General features: G+C 41.2%; 1 protein-coding gene across 1 annotated transcript in view; it reads right to left on the bottom strand.

The window, feature by feature from the left end:
• The window catches only part of PCSK1 (proprotein convertase subtilisin/kexin type 1), an 89,887-nt gene that overhangs the window by 57,212 nt on the left and 11,232 nt on the right, over positions 1–21,443 (bottom strand). The window contains exons 2-5 of the mRNA XM_082257717.1: positions 16,788–16,892; positions 13,333–13,446; positions 6,930–7,076; positions 5,252–5,328 (exon numbers count right to left, since the gene is read on the bottom strand). Coding sequence (XP_082113843.1) covers positions 5,252–5,328; positions 6,930–7,076; positions 13,333–13,446; positions 16,788–16,892 — 443 coding nt within the window. The remainder of the gene's footprint in view (positions 1–5,251; positions 5,329–6,929; positions 7,077–13,332; positions 13,447–16,787; positions 16,893–21,443) is intronic.

The following is a 21,443-nucleotide window of genomic DNA, read 5'->3' on the forward strand; positions in this document are numbered from 1 at the left end:
GTGAAGATCCCCCAGAGAACAAAGTACCTCTGTCTTGCCCTGGGAGGTGGCAGACAGGCTAAATGGAAAACATCAGTGGTATACAAACTGCCTTTCCTGCAGGGCAGCCAGGAGCATTCGTAAAGCCCTGCGGCTACGCAAGGTGATAGCTGAGAGATCCTGGAATACCTGGACACCAGAGCCATTAAAAGTAAAATTTTCCTAAGAGTGGACATGCGCAAGACCCCACCAGCCACCACCCCCCCCCCCCCCAGTGGTCGCAGGACTCTTTGCACCCATTCAAAGGACACCAGGGTATTAGGAGGTCTCTCCAGAAGATCACTGAAGAGGGTTTGCAGAGCTTGCTGGATCTGTTCTTGCTCCACAGATTTAGGGGTGCCTCTCACATGGAAATCCCGTCTACGACCTCTATTGTTGAGATCCTCCAGGTGGCGCTGCATCTGTATAACATGGTGGTTATAGTGGATTGTGATCTGCTGTAGATCAGTAATGGCTCCCTCATGACGCTGGACAGACTGTTTAGCAGTTGTACGTTTCTTAGTCACTGTACCCAGGTCCGCCTCCAAGTCAGCTATGGCAGAGGATAGGCTCTGCGGCAATGCCCAGGAAATCCATCATCTTAGGCATTTGCTGCAGAGCAGTTATCAAGGAAGCCTCAGCAGAGCCCATTGCTTGGCAGAAGGAATTCCCTAGGGTAGAGCGGGATGGGGATGGCTGTTTCTGCTGAGAGTCTCCCTGTTGGGATCTGAACATCGGAGGTAGGTTTTTCCCTAGTTGTGAGTGTGGGGAACAAGAGGAAGGTGCGGACAGGCCGATTTTCCCCATTGCACTGAATATACAGGTGGCATTTGGTGGAGCTCCTCGAGAAAATGTCCATCTTGGTTGCACTTCAGACCAAGCTCCCCTATCTTTGAGGTTTATAGGACATATGGAAAAATCCAGGGTAATTTCCACTCTTCTTTCTAGCAGAGCAAGTGAAATTGAATTTACAATGGAATCTCTAAGAAATTTGTAAATGTTGTCTCCTCTGTCCCTGTTCCACCAGAAAAGCCCAGGATATGCCATGCCCTGGAATTCCCTCAGAAGGGAATGGATAAAGTTTTAATTTATGGAAAGATTTCATCTCATCCCGCCTTTACTTCCAAGCAAAAGGCTACTAAGAAATGAATTGTACAGTTTTTAAAAGAAACCAAACATCTTTGTGCTTTTGTTATTTAAATTAAATATTCTGCTTGTGTTGGACTTCCTTTCTTTCTTGAGGTTTAACTTGTGTGAATATTAGCAGTTTCCTGCACCAGGAGGGTATCAGGGATTGGAGCCCTAAGCTGGAAAAAAGAACATGATCTTTTTCTTTATCCAGACAGGGTGTTAATAGTGCATTTACCGTCTTTTATTCGGAGTGTTTCTTCCTTTAAACTAAATCAGAAATTAGTACTTCTGGGTCAACACAACCAGTCAAGTTCATCTGCAGGCCATAGGAAGGACTTTGCAAGCCTAACTGGAGGCTACAGAAGATAATTTCTTGCCCTGCTTTCAGGTGAGAACAAAGGGAAGCCAGTCTTCATTAGGATGACTGCCTCCTGGATTGTTTCTGCTATTATCCTGGCTTATAATACAAAGCGTTTGGCTTCATTTAAAGAAAAGACCTCAAACTCTATGAAAAGTCTTCCAAATTTCTCGGTGGCAGCCTTTCAAGTGTCTCCAGAAACCACCTGTAGGGCAGCATCCTGGTCTTAAGGAAACACCTTCATCTCACATTACCCTGTTGAGCCTGCCTGCTTGGTAACTGTAGATTTTGGATAGAACATTCTGTCCACAGTGTCAAAATGTAATTCCTTTGTCTTATGTAACCCACCCAAAATGTCTAATGTCTCATGACTAAATTTCATGGAAATACAAGCACACTCCTCCCATTTAGTGGCTAGTTATGAAATAGAGGCCTTAGGCTGGGAGTTAATTTATTATTAAATGCCCTATGGGGTAGCAACAGAGATGGGGGACTACCCATTTTTACTGCCATGAAGTTAAGTCAGAAACATTCTAATGTGGAACAATCACATTGAGCCTTTAAGAATTATTCCTTGGGGGTATGACTCTGATCCCATCAGGTGGATGATGACTTTTTGTAAAGCAAATATTGTTTTTTAATTGGCATAAGATAGGATTGTATAAAGATCTTGTGATCCATGCATGATCCATGTAATATCAAGTCTAGATAACTGAGTATCCTGTGTGTCAAATGTAAAACTCAAATTGTAACCATTTGCATTCAAATGCAAAAATTATATTGTGTGCATATCTCAGCCCACAATGAAAATAAGATCATCGTATCTGTAAAAAATGTTATATTAGACCGAAAAGAGTTGAGATCAACAAAAAATGTGGCACTCTTCCCACCAACCCATGTATAGGTTAGCGTATGTGGGGGCAAACTTATCCCCCCATGTTCACACTTCTGGAGATACCTAACCCCCCCTATCATGCAGAGAATAATTGTACGTCAACAAAAATATACATGTAGCACCCTCCTAGGCAAGTGCTAGGATTAGTTACATTTAGTTCTAGCTAACTGTATCCAATAGAGCTGCATTTCATTGTTAGGCAAATTTAGGCTCATTGTAATCAGTGTTCCTGTGTTTGATTTTTCTTGGTTGTGCTGAAATCTTCTGGAAGTTAGTTGGCCGCAAGGGTCTAATCAGCAGCTGAATATTAAGAGAGTCCTGGCCAAGGGAGGTGCCCAGATGGTGATTGGGAGTCTGTATAAATAATCTGAGACTGAGAGCAGCCTGGTCATTTTCCCTGAGTAAAAGATCACAGCCTAGGGGAGCTGTTAGCACCCTAGACCATTCTGCCTTGTGCCTGCGGGTTGTCAAATGCCTGAGTGGGGCTACCTGGAGGCCTACTTTTCTGAGAGTTGCTGAAGTTGACTGAGAGGCTGTTGTCTGACAATCTAGTCTGGTACCACAGGGTGAAAATGTCTGGAGGATATTGAAAGGACACAACCGATTTTACAAGGACATTACTGAGCACAGACTAGTGAGAGAGATCCTAGAGACTGTGTGCTATTGCTATCCCTGTTATCCTAGAGACAGCAAGTTTAAAGGGGACAATGTGTCAGTTGCCCTGAAGAGCTCAGTCTGTTTAATTCTTAGTGAACAAACTTTACTCGGACTGTCCAAAGAGGAAGATTATCCTACTCAAGTTGCTCCTACAAAGCTCAGTCCATCGTTTACTTGTGCATGGACTTGGCTCACAGTTCTAGAGAAGGTTCAGTGTCCTTAAATCATTATTAAGGGTTACTGGGGTATCCTACCATTACATATCACCTATCCAATTTCTTATTAAAGCATCAGAAACCCCCCCCCCCCCCCGAGACTGGTTAATGAGCTGAAGAGTGATCAGAATTTTGTGCTTGGCTGAGAGAAAACTACTGGGAAAAGGGACCCTGGGCATCTATGTACTGGCTCATACAGGGGTAATGCTACATACATATGAGGGATATATGAGTGTAAAGCTGCTAAAACACCACGTCAACCATTTAGGGTTGCCATTTAAATTCAGTTTTTTTAGTTGTTGTTTTTTTTTTTATATAATATTTTGTACTCCTTAGGTAGGAAAGTGGTTTCCACAACAAAGGTTGAAGGAACCTGCCCATCAAATTGTCCAAATGTGTGCAAAGGCACTTGTTGCTAGGGACAATAGGTCGGCCAACCAGTGGAGAGGACCCCTTGTGCATCTTTGGGATATGATAGAATATTGGGGCCACAGGAAGGACAGGTACTAATCTCTGCTAAATCTTTGTCCATAATTGCCATGGATACTGAAAACTAATAAATGTATCATCTCTTTCTTGAAAGATGCAGTGAGGTCACTATTTAAAAGATCTTGGATTTTGTTATCTACAAGTTGTCTCAGGGCCTTATGATAATGATTCAAATTTAAGACCACAACTGCTTCCCCCTTATCAGCTAGTGAATGATGACATCTGGGTTCTCCCTGAAAGCTTTTTAAGCCTCTCTCTTGCTCCATCATAGTGTTGAAACTTGTATAAAGCCTCGTACACACGCATCGATTATTGGCCGGGAATTTTCGGCCAACGTCCGATCTGCCGGTTTTCGGCTTGTTAGTATGATGCTTCCGACAACTGACTCTGACTTTTCGGCCGAAAAAAATCTGGTGTGCAGGCTATAAAATTTTTGTTGGCCGTCACCACAACGGCCGATTTTCCGTCAGTCAGTACAGATTTCGCCAGACAAAAATCTGAAGATCAAGACTGGGCATGCTCAGAGAAGAAAAAACACACGGAAAGTTAACCAGCACATGACATCACTTCTGAAGTAGATTTTTGTTGGGCGAGAAAATTCGTGTGCAGTCTAGGCACATTCCAACCAACAAAACACCACTCTGGACAAAAGTCGGACGATCGGTCGGCCGATAATCGTTGCGTGTGTACGAGGCATTAGTTTCTTGTTTCAGCCAACAAAATTAGTTCCTTCTCTACATGTTTCTTTAAATAAATGTGAAATTTCCACTCTTTTATTAATGGGGTAAAAACAAACTTATAATAATTTAATATTCTGGGGCGGTAAGGTTGACCACCACTAACCAATGTTGATATGTCATAAATAAGACATACTGGGGTTGATTTACTAAAACTGGAGAGTGCAAAATCTGGTGCAGCTGTGCCTGGTAGCCAATTAGCTTCTAACTTCAGCTTGTTCAATTAAACTTTCACAAAAAAAAACCTGGAAGCTGATTGTTTTTGTGCAGAACTACACCAGGTTTTGCACTGTTCAGTTTTAGTAAATTAATGCCACTGTATATCTTAGAAATCAAATTCATAATTTACCTTAAATAAGTTTTGAGCTTGTGTCAGTGTGTGTTAAATGATCGGTTGCATTGCCATAACCGCAAGCAGCCAACAGATCAGCAACATCAAAAAGCTCTTTAAACACAGAGGCTAAAAACACATTGTTATTGATTATAGTGTCCCTGTAAATATATTTTTCTTACTTCCTTTCTCAGCAACTACCACCACAAAGGCTACATAGTTTAACAAAGCAGAGAAATGTTATTAATGACAAATAATACAATTTGTGTCAAATAGCCAGATTGCCTAAAAAGAACCATATACATTTTTGTGAGTAGAACAGGCGGATGTATATTTTTAAATGTTACAAAATGCTCTTTGAATTGGTCTGTTTGTTGCAGAAGGTTGCGGAACGTAACAAGTGTTACCATGGATACTCACTTGTTCTCATTTGTAATGTCATATCTTGGGAATGGGTCTTTATCATTATCATTAAAATCATAACTTGCTTCTGGATCCTGAAATACAAAGCATCAATTTAGAATAATAAAAAGCATAAACTCCAAGTTGTATTCCAGTCTACTTAGTGGCAAAAACTGAGCCTCCTCTTTATCCAATGCAATTTTCTTTCCAGAAATGTGAAAATTAGGGTAACATTTTGTGTATATTCTACATTTCCAATCTACATTCCCTTGTCTGTGAGGACTGTACCTATAATGGCACCTGACTAATGCCTTAGGAATTAGAGTGCAAAGCTTAAAGCGATTGTAAACGATCACCTTGTAAACAACTCATTCAGTTTAAAATAGAAATTAAAGGCAAAACATATTTTGTATAGATATAAAAATACATTATAAATACCTTTTTTCCCTTTTATATAAGTGATCACATTCCCTCTGTTCTCAGCTGCAAAAGAACTGGGGGAAAGAGAAGCAGCAGCACACTGAGCTTCCCAGTGAATGACTGTACAGTGTGGGCATGTCAGGACAAGTCTGATCATTGGAGGATGCTTAGTGTGGTCAGTTTTCAATAGTAAAGCAGAGGGACTGGCAGGATCACCAGGGATTTCACATAAAAAAAACAATACAAAGAGAACAGGATATTTCCTCATACAAGTACATGGTACAGCAGGCACATATCAGGAATATGGAGTTTTGGGGTAACAAACGCTTTAAGCCTCAACAAACTGATACTGTTTCCTTTTTACATTTTCCTCTTTGTAAATGTGGGAATAAAGTGTACGTAAACCCTTAAAATGAGCTTCTCTTTTTTCTCCCTTTGGTCTGTTTACTATGCACGTGAAAGTATTAGGTTAAATCTGTATATACTGTATATTATACAGTACATATCAAAATAATCAAAAAAGAAGTTGTTGCAATCCAGTGCTGCCCTGTGCACTGTGTGTTTTTATCATAAGAAGTTTTATTAGCCCTTCCCAGTCTACCTCTGTGTACTACAGAACACCTCTGCCTTATGCTGTGGAGATGAGGAGGGAGTGCTCTGTAGCCCTAATACACTTTCTGGCCTAGGGTGACAACACGCTTCCTTCATGGATACGGTGTATTAAATGAGTGTGGTCATCCTAGGATATGAGAGCACAGAGACCGCTCTGGTGTAATGTCCTCACAATCAGAAGGGTGCAGGTTAGGTCTGTAGTCCCGACAGCTGTACAATTAGAAGAAGGCAACCGCACACCAACTTGAGAGTGATAGTAAATGATAAAAACCTTTTATTGAAAATCCATAAAATCCAAAACGACAAACCAGGGACAGGAGGTTAAAAAACAGTTGAAGCGTTTCACGAAACTATGTTCGCTTAGTCATACCTGCTTAACTGGCTTAGTCAGTTATGACTAAGCGAACATAGTTTCGTGAAACGCGTCAACTGTTTTTTACCCTCCTGGCCTTGGTTTGTCGTTTTGAATTTTATGGATTTTCAATAAAAGGTTTTTATCATTTACTATCACTCTCAAGTTGGTGTGCGGTTGCCTTCTTCTAATTGGTCATCCTAGGACCCTAAGAGAAATTTTAACATGAAATTGATGTTTCGTCACACATCTTTCACCAAAGTAAGAAAAAGTAACAGGTAGTAAATGATATATGTAGAAATTTAAGCGTACATAGTTTGCATAGATATCTGTATGGTTCCATTCCAGCCCATCATCAAGAACGGTTACAACACTGCCTTTCCCAGTTATTCCCTTCCTCCAGACTGGTATGACATGTAAATCCAGCTTTGGCAACTTTGGGTTGACTCTTGTGTCTCTCTGTGAACATAAGAACAAGAATTACAAAGGGGTATCTCACTTCTCAGTGTATACAAAAACAATCCTGTATGAATGGGAAACTGTTAAAGTGATTATAAAGAATTTTTTATTTTTGTTCCTAAAATAAAAAGAAGTTATTCTTACCTGCTCTGTGCCTCTGGAGTCTCCTGCTGGTGCAGTCCACTCCTCTTCCCGAGTGCCTCCATAGCAATCCGGCTTCTATAAGGGCACTCATGAGGTCATATTTCGGAGCCGGGCTTTGTGCGTCTATAGACACACACAGTTCAGCTTGAACCCACACCCTGCTCCCTCCGCACAGGCTTTGATTAGCAGCAGCAGCAGGAAACAATCGCTACCACTGCTGCCCCTGTGTCTTGTGAGAAGAGGAAGGGGGGAGATTGCCTCTGCACACAGGCACAGCGCTGGATCGAGAAAGGTAAGTGTTTAAAGGGGGGGGGGGCAATACAACTACTGGGACATGTTTTACCTTAATGCAGGGAATGCATCTTGAACCACTTTAAAGTATAACTTTTAATATTACACACTGAAGACTACTGCTGCACAGGGGCACACCATAATCTCCTCTCCGACACCCCACTAACCCACAGTCCTTGTCCAAGTGCAGAACGCTTCAAACATGCAGGATAGATGTCCAATAAGGCGGGATCTCGGAAACTGCTATACAGGGCATTTTTTCAGCAGGAACGCGGGGGAACGCAGTTCCGGCACCTCCAGCACTGAATGTATGTAATGGCAAGGGGTGCTGAGGTGGAGTGTGATGGAAGGTCTACTGATGCTGGCTGTTGGGGGATCTATTGTTGCTGGAGAAAATTCAGTTTTGTGTGGTGGCCTATTGTTGCTGTTGGGGTCAATTGTTGTTGCAAGGGATCTACTGTTGAGGGAGGGGTCTATTGTTCCTGGCTGCTGGAGAGTCTATTGTTGCTGGCTGCTGGGAGATCTGTTCTTGCTGCTGGGAGTCAATTGTTGCTGGAGTGATATTTTGTTGCAGGGGTCCAAAGTTGCTGGGGAGGTCTATTATTGCTGGGGGAATCTATTGTTGGGGGTGTATATTGTTGCTGGAAGGAGGGGATCTATTTTACTGCTTTTCTTGTAATCACTACCAAATTCCATACAAATTAATTACCACGACATAATGATACTTGGCTTTGTATTCTCTAAATGAGGCAGTGCTGGGAGGTGTGTAGGGGGTGGTACTAAGGGACGGTGCTCGGAGGTGGGTAGGGGCGGAGACTATAAGTGACTCAGAAGGGGGGAGTTCCTCCACCTATTCTCTGAGAAAAAAAGCCCTGCTGCTATACATAAGGCAACTAGTGATGGTTGCTGCATAGATTGATCTTGTAGGGCCTTGTGTTAACCTACGTTGTGTTAAGCCAGTCCTTTCATTTGAATAGGCTGCCTAATGCATTAGAACGCACCAAAACATTGCTTGCACCACTTCTGGTAGTGAATCACACTACAGCATATGTCAGTATGTGGCTGCGTTGCAATGCACATCGGCAGCAAGGTGCATTGGGGTTCCCTGCCCTGAAATACTCCATTGCAGACATCTCTGGAGTGCATGTATAAAGACAGAAGGAGGCTGATTTACTAAAAAGATTTAAGAATGTTCAGCCACTTAAATGTGTGAATATCCACTTAAGTTATTCAATTATGAGGTGATTGTAATAAGTAAACAGGTATTTTACTGGACTGAACAATTGAAGTAAATCTTCAGACAATTTTTTTTTGTGAACATTTTTAAATCCTTTAGTAAATCAGGCAGTCTGGAAAGAGCCAAGCAGCAGCAGTAATCTATACATGAATGAAGGAAAGTGTTAATGATACACTTTTGGGGATTTACTAATACTGAATCTGCTGATTGGTTGCTATGCACTGCTGCACAAGATTCTGTGTGCTAAAGTTTAATAATCCCCCCACCCCCCATTCCGGTAGCGTTTACATCAGGATTGTGACTGACCCGGTGCACCCCTGGGTATGTCACTGTGATGCTGCGCACTATGCATACACACATAGCACAGTCCTTGTACCCACAAAATCTGCTTTAAGCATTGTGCCACAAATGATAGTCTCGCAGACATATATAAACCTCAGCACAATCTTTAAAAAAAAAAAAAAAATGAAACTCTTCCATTACATAGTTACATAGTTATTAGGATTGAAAAAAGAAACACGTCTATCCAGTTCAGTGTGTGTTTGTTTCTGTGTGTGTGTGTTTAAGATTGACATTTGCTTTTCTGCACCCAGAATATGAAAAGAGAGCTGAACAATCACCTTGTAAATCAACCCATTCAGTTTAAAAAAGAAATTAAATGCAAAGTATTGGTGTATAGATTTAAAAAAAAGCATGATAAATACAATTTTTTCCCTTTGTAACAAGAGATTACATTTCCTCTGTTCTCAGCAGCATAAGAGCTGGGGGGAGGAGAAGCAACATTACATGGAGCTTCCCTGTGAAAGGCTGTTCAAGGGGGGTTTGTTAGGACAATTATGATCATTGGAGGAGAGCAGTTCCCAACACAGTTAGAGAACTGACCACGATGTGCTCTCCTGCTTAGCGTGGTCAGTTTTTGATAAGAAAGCAAAGGGGCTGGCTGGGACACCAGGGATTTCACACAAAGGAAGCAATACAAAGATAACTTTTTTCATACAAGCACATGGTACAGCAGGCACATATCAGGAATATATGATGTTGGGGTAACAAACACTTTAACTTAAAGAAGAGTTACATTTAAATAGTTGAGGGCTACTTCGTAACCAGTATCTTTTAAGACCATACATTTTTAGTCAGGAGTATATATTGTACAATACAGCATAAAGAATGCAGGGTCCAGGAGTGTGTAATGCACAGAGTTCAAGAGTATGTAACACACAGAATGCTGGGGATAGTAATACAAAATGTACAAAGCACAGGGGACAAGGGTATGTACGAACAAAATATTGGGGTCAGAAGTATGTGTTGCACAAAGGGTTTGGAATACATAATGCACAAAGTACAGGAATCAAAAGTAAGGAACACACAAAGTGCATGGATCAAGAGTAAGTAATGCACAGGGTACAGGGATCAAGAGTAAGTAATACACAGAGTACAGGGATCAAGAGTAAGTAATGCACATAGTACAGGAATCAAAAGTAAGTAACACACGAAGTACATGGATCAAGAGTAAGAAATGCACAGAGTACAGGTATCAAAAGTAAGTAACACACGAAGTGCATGGATCAAGAGTAAGTAATGCACAGAGTACAGGGATCAAGAGTAAGTAATGCACATAGTACAGGGATCAAAAGTAAGTAATGCAGAGTGTAAAGGGATCAAAAGTAAGTAATGCAGAGTGTAAAGGGATCAAAAGTAAGTAATGCGCAGAATGCAATAATTAGGGTATAAGTAATGCACAAAGTGCAAGGACCAAATGTACGTACAGGCAGTCCCCGGGTTACAAACAAGATAGGGTCTGTAGGTTTGTTCTTAAGCCGAATTTGTTTGTAAGTCCGAACAGATACATTTTTTAAGTGTACCAGCCAAAAAATAATTTTTAAGTTTTTTTGGATAGCATAGGGAAGGGTTAACACCCCTGTATCATTTGCTTTGCAGTCTGTACCACTGTTCAGAAGATTTCACCTCACTTTCTGTCCCAATGGCAATTGGATTTTGAAAATTTTGGGTTGTTGAGGAAACAAGGATTGGTGTTAAAGCTTCAGAGGAGACTCCTTTTTTCCATGATGACTCTTACAGGAGTGAATTTCCCTACCTAGGGGGAGATTTCCTCTCTTTTCCCGTTGCCTCCCTTCATTTGTAAGTAGGAGTCATTTATAAGTCGAATGTTTATTACTTAGGGACCAGCTGTATTGCAGGGGTCAAAAAATAAGTAACACATAGGGCACAGGGATCAAGAGTAAGTAACACACAAAGCTTGGGGGGGGTCAAAAATACTGTAAGTAATGCACCATGCACAGGGGTCAGACACATTTCTTCCCCAAGCAAAAATGACTCCCGATACAATTGTTCCCCCAGAATAAAAACTGTCCCCAGCACAAATTCCTGTCTTCCTTCCTGAAATGAACTCCCGTTGGTGCTGCTTTGCATTGCACTGAGAATTGGGAAGTGCTCAGGATCCAGATGTTGTAACCTCCCACATTTATTTTGTTTAGTGTACTTTAGTAGCTGCCAGCTTCTGTACCTGCCTGCCAGCCCACCCACCACCTGTCAGGCCTGTAGCACAGAGCTGAGGAGGAGTTACAGAGAACTTCCCTCAGTTCTGTGCTACAAGTCTGACAGGCGGCAGACATGCTGGCAGATGGGCACAGAACAATCAAGAAAGAACCAGCTGCACACCATGGCAAGTCCTAGCACCATTTATTGCATAATCTTCATAGACAGATAACACAACCAGGACACATGAAAGCTACTGCTAGTTGACGTGTTTCACACAAACGTTGTGCTTAATCATTACACTGAACCCAGCAGCTGTTAAAGCACACAAATTAAAGAAAATAAATGCAGGAGATTGTGGCATCGTTAGACCCATGGCACTCACCAAAATATTCAGAACATGTACCCTGTTTGCCCGGCTCTAATGACCACCATGGTTTATATCTATTTTAAAGAGCATCATCATTAAAAATATATACTTACCAACCTATCTGACCCCAACCCCTCCCTTCAGTGTTATACATTGTTTTTTACCATAGAGAGAATAATCCCTTAACTGAGCAAAGAAGTAAATCATTTCTAATGCACTGTATGCGGGACTAGCTCTTTAAATGCCAACGCCAGCCCATATTATTTTGGCTTGGTTTATACAACTGGGTTGCACTTCAACGCACCTGCCAATAGATGTAATTTACAATGCACGGCATTGCGCTAGTGTGTGCATTTAGGTGTTCTGCCAGCCTATTCATCGCATTAACACGCAAAAATACGCACATTAATCCGTGTGAATTAATGCAAAGCACCCTAGCAGGAAAGTGCAAACCTATCCTTTCAATAGGCTTAAGAAACGAAGTTACTCCCAAGTAAATGTAAGTCGTTAAATTATTCTAAATGACCTCAGGCATCATTTATGCATGGTAAGTAAAATGTTTGGACACATTTTTTAATAGTTGGCAGGAATGCATCTATTACAAAGTTTACTCTTCAGAATCAGCTGATGTATATCAAAAACAGCAGACAATGTGAGTTAAGCAATAGTGCAATAGCTCTTTTATGGCACTAATGTAATCTCAAAGCCTTTAACTAAATATGGTTGTCCTACTCATAAGGAAGGTTATGGAAAATCTGCTCTTTGGAACATTTGTACATTTGGGTCATTTTCTCTATTATTTGACTAGCTTTAAACTGGTATGGAATATTCACACATACTGTACTTTCAAAAACTGCTACCATTTAAATACCAAAATGCATGTACCTGCTTGTTTAAATATACACTGAACATAGGTTTTTTAAAGCATTAGCCAGGGTAAGACATTTGTAGGCAATAAATTCATTGTAATATTTACAAAATTAGGTGTTTTTGTTAATGAATCTGTGACATGGGCCAATCACCACTATACAGGAAATCTATACGCCTGTGTAAACTGAAGCTCAAGCTTATACAGGGTTTCCTTTTACCAGTAGTTGAATACATCAGTTGGGAGGAAAAGGAAGGTAAGTATATGCTTCTAAAGAGAGCTAGGTTACCATTAACTTGGGTTTAAGTTATTCACTTTAAGGTCAACACAGAGGACAAGGGGGCATTCTTTCCGTCTAGAGGAAGAGAGATTTTGTTTCCAAATACAGAAAGGTTTCTTCACCATAAGAGCTGTGAAAATGTGGAATAGACTCCCTCCAGAGGTGGTTCTGGCTAGCTCATTAGATTGCTTTAAAAAAGGCCTGGATTCTTTCCTAGGTGTACATAATATAAGTGGGTACTAATTTTTTTTTTAGGTAAGGTTGAACCAGGGAATATCCAATTGCCTCTCGGGGGATCGGGAAGGAATTTTTTTTCCCCTGCTGTAGCAAATTGGATCATGCTTTGCTGGGGTTTATTCTCGCCTTCCTCTGGATTAACAGCGGGTATAGGATTGTGTATATGTAATTGTATGGTAGGGTTTTGAATACTATATTTTTTTTTTTTTTTTTTATGGTTGAACCGGATGGACTTGTGTCTTTTTTCAACCTGACTAACTGTAACTATTAACCTGTCCCCATATTTACATTAAGTAAATGTTATTATGGAATGAAATTCAAAACAGCACCTACCAAATACCACTGATTTTTCCACAAAGGATCGTTAAAAAGATCTTCTGAGTCTGTATTCATCACGTAGCCTCTTTTAGTCCTTTGCTTGATATACTGTTGTTCTGCCCATGAGACCTGGAATTTACATAAAATGCATCGTGTCATTGATCTAGATATGCACTCTACAACAAGCCATCTTGATGTTGGCCTCAACTTTTCAGCAACAGGATCGCTACAGACCACTTACCTCTATCTATAGAGCAGGGAATCTCCAAACTACGGCCCTCCAGCTGTTGCAGAACTATACGTCCCAAGAAAGCATTGTAAAATTCTGACATTCGCAGACATAACTAGACATGATGGGACTTGTAGTTCCTGAACAACTGAAAGGCCATAGTTTGGAGCCCCCTGCTATAGAGTCACTCCCTCACTAGCAATGTTTAAGGCCAGTGAGAAATAACTCCATTAGAAGCAATGGTTTTCTTGCCTGGGTGATTGTTCTGCTGGTGATGTACATAGTCGATTTACCTACATATATGTGAACTGTTCTACCTACCAAAATTGTCTTTGTGTTCAGTAAGTATAGTCTTGGTATCTAAGCAGCCACCTATTTGGTGACCCTAAATTTCTCTACTACAGTTAGGCTGTACAGGTTTGTCAACAACCTTCTACACAGCTTATATCTCGATAATTAAAGCGGAGTTCCGACCTCAAATACCTTTTTTAACTAAAAATACCCCTATAATACTAATCCATCGCCCTTTACAGAACCGCTATTCTTATACTTACAAGGTGTACAGTATTGGATTTTAGTCAAAATCTTACTTTTAAAAATGCTGTCTGGGCGCGGCCATCTTAGACGTGGGCATCTGAAGCCGCAGTGTAATCTGCTGTGTAATCTTCCTGATTCCAGAGAGTGTTCTGGGAGTTCTTCCTGATTCCAGCCTCCTGGGAGTGATGACAAACAGCTCCCAGGATGCAATGCAAAGGCGGAAGTGATGTCGGTGGCCGTGGCCACAGAGGGGGGAGAAGGAGGAAGTACAATCAAAAATGCTCTGAAAATAAGGTAAGGGACCCCCGAAAAAATTGAAAATGCCCAATTGTTGATCAGCATAGCGAGCGCTCCAGGAATCACTAAAGTTGCAAAATAGGCCGGAACTCCACTGTAAGAAGAAAGAGCCGTACACTGACAAGCTCATCATTCTATACGGTCACAGACATAGTCAGCAGAGGGCACTTGTACAGGAACAATTATTGGACCCCCTCATTCAATTAACACTGAACATAACATTTATTGACTGTGTATAGATAGATAGAGGTGAAGAATATATGCACCAAAACTAACTTTGCATGGGTCGTAATATAATATGCAACTAGGGTCAGACATTAAACATCAATCCACTTTTTGACCAAATGGGCAAAAGAGGAAATAAAATAAGCAATCTGCATGCCTTATTGCCAGTTAGACAGGAATTCAAGAAAGTTTTTGTTCTTCAACAACAATTATATTACAATTATATTACATATTAGAGCAAGGTAATGGCTTGATGAAGAATGCCTCTCATTTCTCACTGGACTAAAGGACCCCTAATGCCCAAGGGGGCGCTAATGAAGCTGCACATTCTGCTTGCTCCCCCTGTAAGTATGTTTTACCTTTACAACTTTCCCAGAATTGGTACTGCTGTACAGGGAACTGCAGGAGGCCAATATCAGTGCAGATTCAGGTACTTAGTTCCTTGTAAAATTAAGTGTAAAATTATTTAAATTAATACGAAACTTTAGTTCAGCATTAAAGCCTCCAGTTAGCCTTTTTTTCAGTTCTGGATTGAGTGGAAATGTGTCAGTTCCTATTTCTGTCTCTCACTTCATTCTTCATTATATTTACCCTTACTTCCTGTCCTGCCTGAAAATGAGGGTGTAGGCGTCACCAGCAAAGAAAATCACTGACAGCAATAAACATTGCCGGATGTTGTAACCCTTCCCCACTACTAAAAATGTTCTTTTGTCTGTGTCCCTGTTGTAAATAGGTGGCAATAAAGACCTGACTGAGGCTCTAATCTTTTTCTATTGTATCCCGGACAAAGCAAAATAAAATGTTTTGTCTTGGGTTAGGCCTTAAAATAAAAGTATGGCTAAAACTTTTTTGGCTATACTTCTCTTTTGGATCATTTATCCTTTCTAATGTACCCCTGTGATGCAGAGTCTGCAGATAGTGGGCTAGTGCCTGATATCTGCTGATGGGGCAGCTGGCTCCACCTTTCAGGGCATGGATAAGAGTCAAAGCCAGGCATGCCCTATCTGTCCTCAGCCTGTCGCTCCAGCGAGTGCTGGAGGAGAAGAGCCAGGTGCACGAACGGACAGTCACTGTTCTCTGCTGTGGTCATGTGATCTGCCAGCTCTCAGTCTCACTCTCAGAGTTAGCGCAGGATAGCTGTGGTGTCATACAGATGCTGCAGCATAGAGGTGAGCATGTATGTTTCATTTTTTTTTTTGTTTCAAACTTTTTATTAGAGAGAGCAAATACGATACAACGTTTGATATACAAAGGACAACGGTAGATATACAACCAAAAAAAAATTAAGGTAACTGAGCAAGAAATAATCATAACTTCAGGTTAATCATGGTAGGTGGTGACAAAGGTGGTTGCTAAATGGGGGATCTGGGGATGGAGAAGAGTCGGCGAGGCCTATCCCCCAGGCACCTCGTAAAGGGAACTCGCTGTGCCTGGGTGGGGAGGCATAGCCACCGTTTAACCATCGAGTGACGAGGTAACAGTTTGGAGATATTCAGATCCCAGAGGGGGGGGGAAGTATGTGAATGGTAGAACTGTCATGGGCATAGTCCAAGACTGCTGTAACAAAAAGTTACAAGCGGTAAACAGGAAGGGAAACACAGAGCTCATATACCATATAACAGTGGGTTGAATAATAGTGGTTAACCTAGACAGGAACGTTGTTGGTATAACTGCAAGTGTTTGCAGAAAAAGAGAGAGGGGGGAAGGAGAGGAAGAAAGAAGAAAAGGAGTTGGGAGGGAGGGAAGTAAGAGGAGGGGGAAAAGTGGGGGGGTGGGGTAAGAGAGAAGAGGGGGTGGGGGAAGGTAAGTCGCCGGGGGGGGGGAACAGGAATCAAATTCCATGAGTTGCTCAGGTCACGGAGGCAGATCAAGGCAACAAGAGGGATTCATCAAAATTGGGGGGTAGGAAATAGGTCACCCAAGGGTGCCAGAGTCTTTCAAATTTCTCTATCTTGTCAGTCAAGATTGCTTACATTTTGGCGGGAATCATCGCATTGGTGACTCTATGTTTCACTTCCTGTAAGGGCAAGTGAGGTGTTTTCCAAGCTTTTGCTATATATGTTTAATTTTTTACTAACCCCCACATTTTTTTTTAAGCCTCATTGATGGTGACAATTACAAATAACAAACACTCTGCTGCTAGTCAACATCCATAACACTGTTAATATTTCTGTGAAATTACCCGGTTATCATCATACAGCCGCTTTGTAATGTGCGGGGCACTTCTCCGTGATCTCCTGGGTTGATCCCTATGTCTGAATAAAAAGTGGTTGGGAAGCGATCCAATCTGTAAAAAAATAAAAATAAAAAAAATATGTAAATAAATATAGGGAAAGCATAGTACTTTAAACACATAGTATATAGCAAAGCAGTCAGTTTCCCCTTTAAAGTGTAAGCATCATCCAAGAATCAATGATTCACTTCCTGTACGCACACACATACAATATTTCGGCTTATACTTATGTAATTACTGTGACCATATATATTATAGTCTGTGCAGTAATTAAGCTGAAAAAACACATAATGCCTTGTGAAAGTGGGTAAAACACAATAAGTTATAGCAGATTGGCTGCTTTATGTAACCTCTGTCTTTGTATGTAAGTGTGGTTTTATTGTATTACTAGCCACAGGCAGGGAACTCTCATAAATTATAGAGTATGTTATCTCTACTCGGAGTCATACCATCATTGTATTTACATAAAACCAATTACTCATTCCTAGCAACGTTCCTGTGACGTCATGGTATCATGGAAAATGTATATTTCTACACAAAAGATGTTTGCCATTATTTTCTCTTTGACTCATGCCATGTCGGAAAAAAAAAAAACAGTTCAAACTGCCACTGCAGTTTTCTTTTATGGGTGCTAGTGGTAGATCACGCTTCAACTGGCATAAAATGTAAAACTAAACTCCACTGTTATGCAGGATTTTAATTGCATGAGAGACATGAATGTCTCTTCTGCACTAAAATACACCAATCTGCCTGCTCTCAGCATTCCCCAGCATGTAAACTAAGCTGGGCATGCCCAACTCACCTTACGGTGGCCGACCCAATCTCTGTGTGCCAGTATTACTAGCTCCTACTCATGTGTAGGAGGGATTCCACCTCGCACCAGCCAATGAAGATGCCCAAAAACCAGCACACAAAAAAAGATGCTTGCGCCACTAAGGGACAGGAACTGTTGGAGGAAAGGTGAGTATTCATCCCTTTAGTTCGGATTTAAGCTTGTTTACTACAAAATGTGCTAGTGGCAGTGGAAGATTTGCTATATTTTATCGAACATTTAGAAATATTGTCTTATTTTTACCCAAGCAGTTTACCTGAAAATGCAAGTCTTGAATTCCTCTAGAAAAATAGCTGCGCTTTCCCTGGCATATGAGGGTACCAAGCACTACTGTGCCTATAGGCCCATAGCTATATATCTTCAGTGTGAAATCTAAGGCGCTGCTGCTCCTGACTGTCTCAGGGGCTCTAAAGCTAGATTTGGTGATGGTTAGAGGCTCTAACACGAGGAAGCAATTTATAAAAATAGCTGCCTCCACATAGAGGTACAATGCAGAATAGGGCATGGTAAGTCCAAAATGGGGAAAAGATAAGTGACAAGGAGACCACAGGCAACATTGTTAACTAGGTCATTGCCCTTTGCTTGATGTCTTTTTGGGCCAGCTTCCAGAGTTCAGATTCTCTTTATAGCTATGAAAAAATGTATGCATTTATTTATTAAAACCAAATACTGATTTGATTTAGATTTCTTTTCTGTTTGCTCACTTTGCATTTTGTAAATTAATAACAATAAACAATTAAAATATATATATTTTTAAAAGCATTCTTACATTATAGCATGTTCTTATTAGTTGCTATGCATTACCATACTTTGCATTTGAATAATGCTGACAGTATCACTCATATGTGCTACAGTATGGGCTACTTTTAAATGGCTATAATCTAAAGTCATTTTTTTTTTCTTTTAATTATATCACTTTTTTTTTTTATATATACTTGTTTCAAGTATAAAACAGTACAAAGCAATATATCTCCCTCTCTTGTACTTATCCCTCCTTCTAAATATTCCCTTCCCACCCTATCCCTAACTACTCCCAAACGTTCTATTTATCTATCTTCCTATTCCTCAATCCATTGTGTATATCCCCTTGTTTTTTTAAATTCTGTCCAATCCTCCCATGTACTGTCCGTGTCTAAAATCTTGTCTCCCCCCCCACCTTTTTAAGTATTCCGATATTCTTATTTTTTCCACTCTTCTCATCCAATCTCCTAGTGTTGGTGCCTCAGATTTTTGCCAAAATAGCGGGATCAAACCCTTTGCAGCATTCATCAGATGGGGGGTTAGTGTCGCTTTAAATTGTTTAATTGAACTTTGTGCCGTGAAATAGACAGAACCAAGGATCTTCTATAATCTCTATTTTCAAGATTTTTTTAATTTGGGCCAGAACCTCTTTCCAGAATTTTTTAATTTTCAGGCATTCTCAAGAATTACATCACTTGAAGCTATTGTTGAACAGTGTTTTTTAGTAACTACATAATATAAACTAAAGGGTCATCTTTTGTTGGACAGTGTTGGGTCAAGTGATAGAGCGGCTTCTTGGATAGGGATGAATTAGTGCAGAGTCTGTGGACCTATCAGCAAAGTCAGATAAACATCATCTGTCTTTCAGTAGCAGTACATACAACACTCAGTGTGTGTGTGTGCTCACAATAGAAAGCAAACAGAGACAAGAACTACTGCAGAGGCAGCACAAAGAGAAAGGAGGAGGTATGTATGTTCATGAAAGCGTCATAATGGAAAAGCAAAGCAATAACTCAGCCTTGACCCTAAAATCAGGATGTAGAATATTTACCTGCTCTATTATTATGAATAGAAAATAGTTTAAAGTGGCTGTAAAGGCAGAAGTTTTTTCTTTTACCTTACTGCATTCCCTGCATTAAGGTAAAAAAAAAACTGCATGTAGCCCCCCCCCCCCTTGACCCCCCCTTCCCTGCAGTCCTCCCTTTCTTACTCAAGCCCAATCTTGATCCAACAATGTGCACAAGAGCAGGAGCTCTCTTGGCTCTCTCCCTCCTCATTGGCTCAGATACAGCAGCGGAAGCCATTGGCTCCTGTTGCTGTCAATCACAGTCAGTGAGGACGGAGTGTGGGTGGGGGTCAAGCCCTGCACTGTGTGTCAATGCTTCAAAGATGCTGCTTTTAGGATTTTTTTCACCGCCCGCCAGCGCACTGCCGTAGTGTGAAAGCATTCATTGATGTTAATAGTAATAGGTTTTCATGAGTTTTGTTGTGGCAATTTTGATGCACATAGTCAGGGTTGAGACACGGAGGGGCAGAAGGTGCACATGCCCCAGATGCAGTGTCAATATAAGGTGGGGGGGGGGGGGTATGCCTGGGAGCTCCAGCTGCTCTGTTCTCCAGCATCTCATTGACAGAGAAAGAATTTTGCTCTCTCATCCTCCAATAGAAGCCTACTTGGATGGAAGAGAGATGGTGCCTGCTCAGAAAGTACCTCTGTCTCAGCATGGTGCCACTAGGGAGTGAGGGCAGACTGTGCCTCTTTCTGTCTCCCTTTGTCTTGTGACATATCACATGGTTTGTGTGTGGAGAGGAAGGTGAGAGGAAGGATGAGAGCGGACCGCCTGTCCGATCCCCTAGACGGATGGAAAATAGGGTTTCCATCTGTCCGGATATCACAGACAGGATCGGATGCGGATTGCAGCGGGTGTCAGCGGACATGTCTCCGCTGACATCCGCTGCCCCATCGGGATGCATGGAGGATTCATTGAGATCCGCCTAAAAAACTGACAGGTGGATCTGATTGGATCGTTTGTGTGAAAGGACACTTTAGCTCCATGCCCAAAGCCCACCTCCCAGATCCCCTCCCCTCCTTCATTCCACTGACATAGCTGCCAAAGCAGTCTTCTTAAAAGTGACACCAGTGGTGTTTTTCCCCACGGATACTGATGTAGCATCATTTTTCCTGTTAGCAACACTATTACATTTTCACCTTTCCAGTGACAGAGGAGGGACATTTTTTTTCTTTCTAGTATCTCCAGAGATGCAAGAACATTTTTCCTGCCAGTGAAACCACTGACACAGGGACATTTTTCCTTCTAATAACACCACTAATACTGGCACATTTTCTCTTTCAGTGACACCATTTTTTCCTTTGCCACTGTTATCCCCATAAAGGAAAAGGAATTGGCAGCACTCCGGGTTGAGTCAAAATCCAGATTTATTGACTGGACATCCAAATAATGACAATCGTGACAAGGTAGACGCGTTTCACACACTGACTGTGTGCTTAATCATTACTAAATCTGGATTTTGACTCAACCCGGAGTGCTGCCAATTCCTTTTCCTTTATCAAGTTTTCACGGAGGCGAGCCGGGGCATGCACCTGTGTGAGTCATCAGGCAATTACACCACCTCGAGCAGTGAGTCCCTGTCTGTTCAACTGTTATCCCCATATTTGTGCACTAATATTAAACCAGTTCACTACGGTCTACCACAACCACTGGCACGCTACAGCCCATGCCAACAATATTAGATACACTTTTACATGGTACCATTAGCTCCATCCCCTCATTCACCCAGGATGGGGGCACAGTATGCCATATTCCCCATGGGCACTGGATATTCTTGTCCCAGCACTGCACATAGCGGTAGTGCACTCCTTCTTTATTATTTCAGTATGTTAATACCTGCCTCACCAACAAAAGTAACCACATAAATAAAAACTATTCTATAAAACAAACTTGAAAATACATATTGATTTTGTTTTTGCTCTAAACAGTTTGTTAATGCATGCAAATACAAACACTTCACAT

The sequence above is a fragment of the Pelophylax lessonae genome (assembly GCF_965119305.1).
Source record: "Pelophylax lessonae genome assembly, chromosome: 1".
Taxonomy (NCBI): Eukaryota; Metazoa; Chordata; class Amphibia; order Anura; family Ranidae; genus Pelophylax; species Pelophylax lessonae.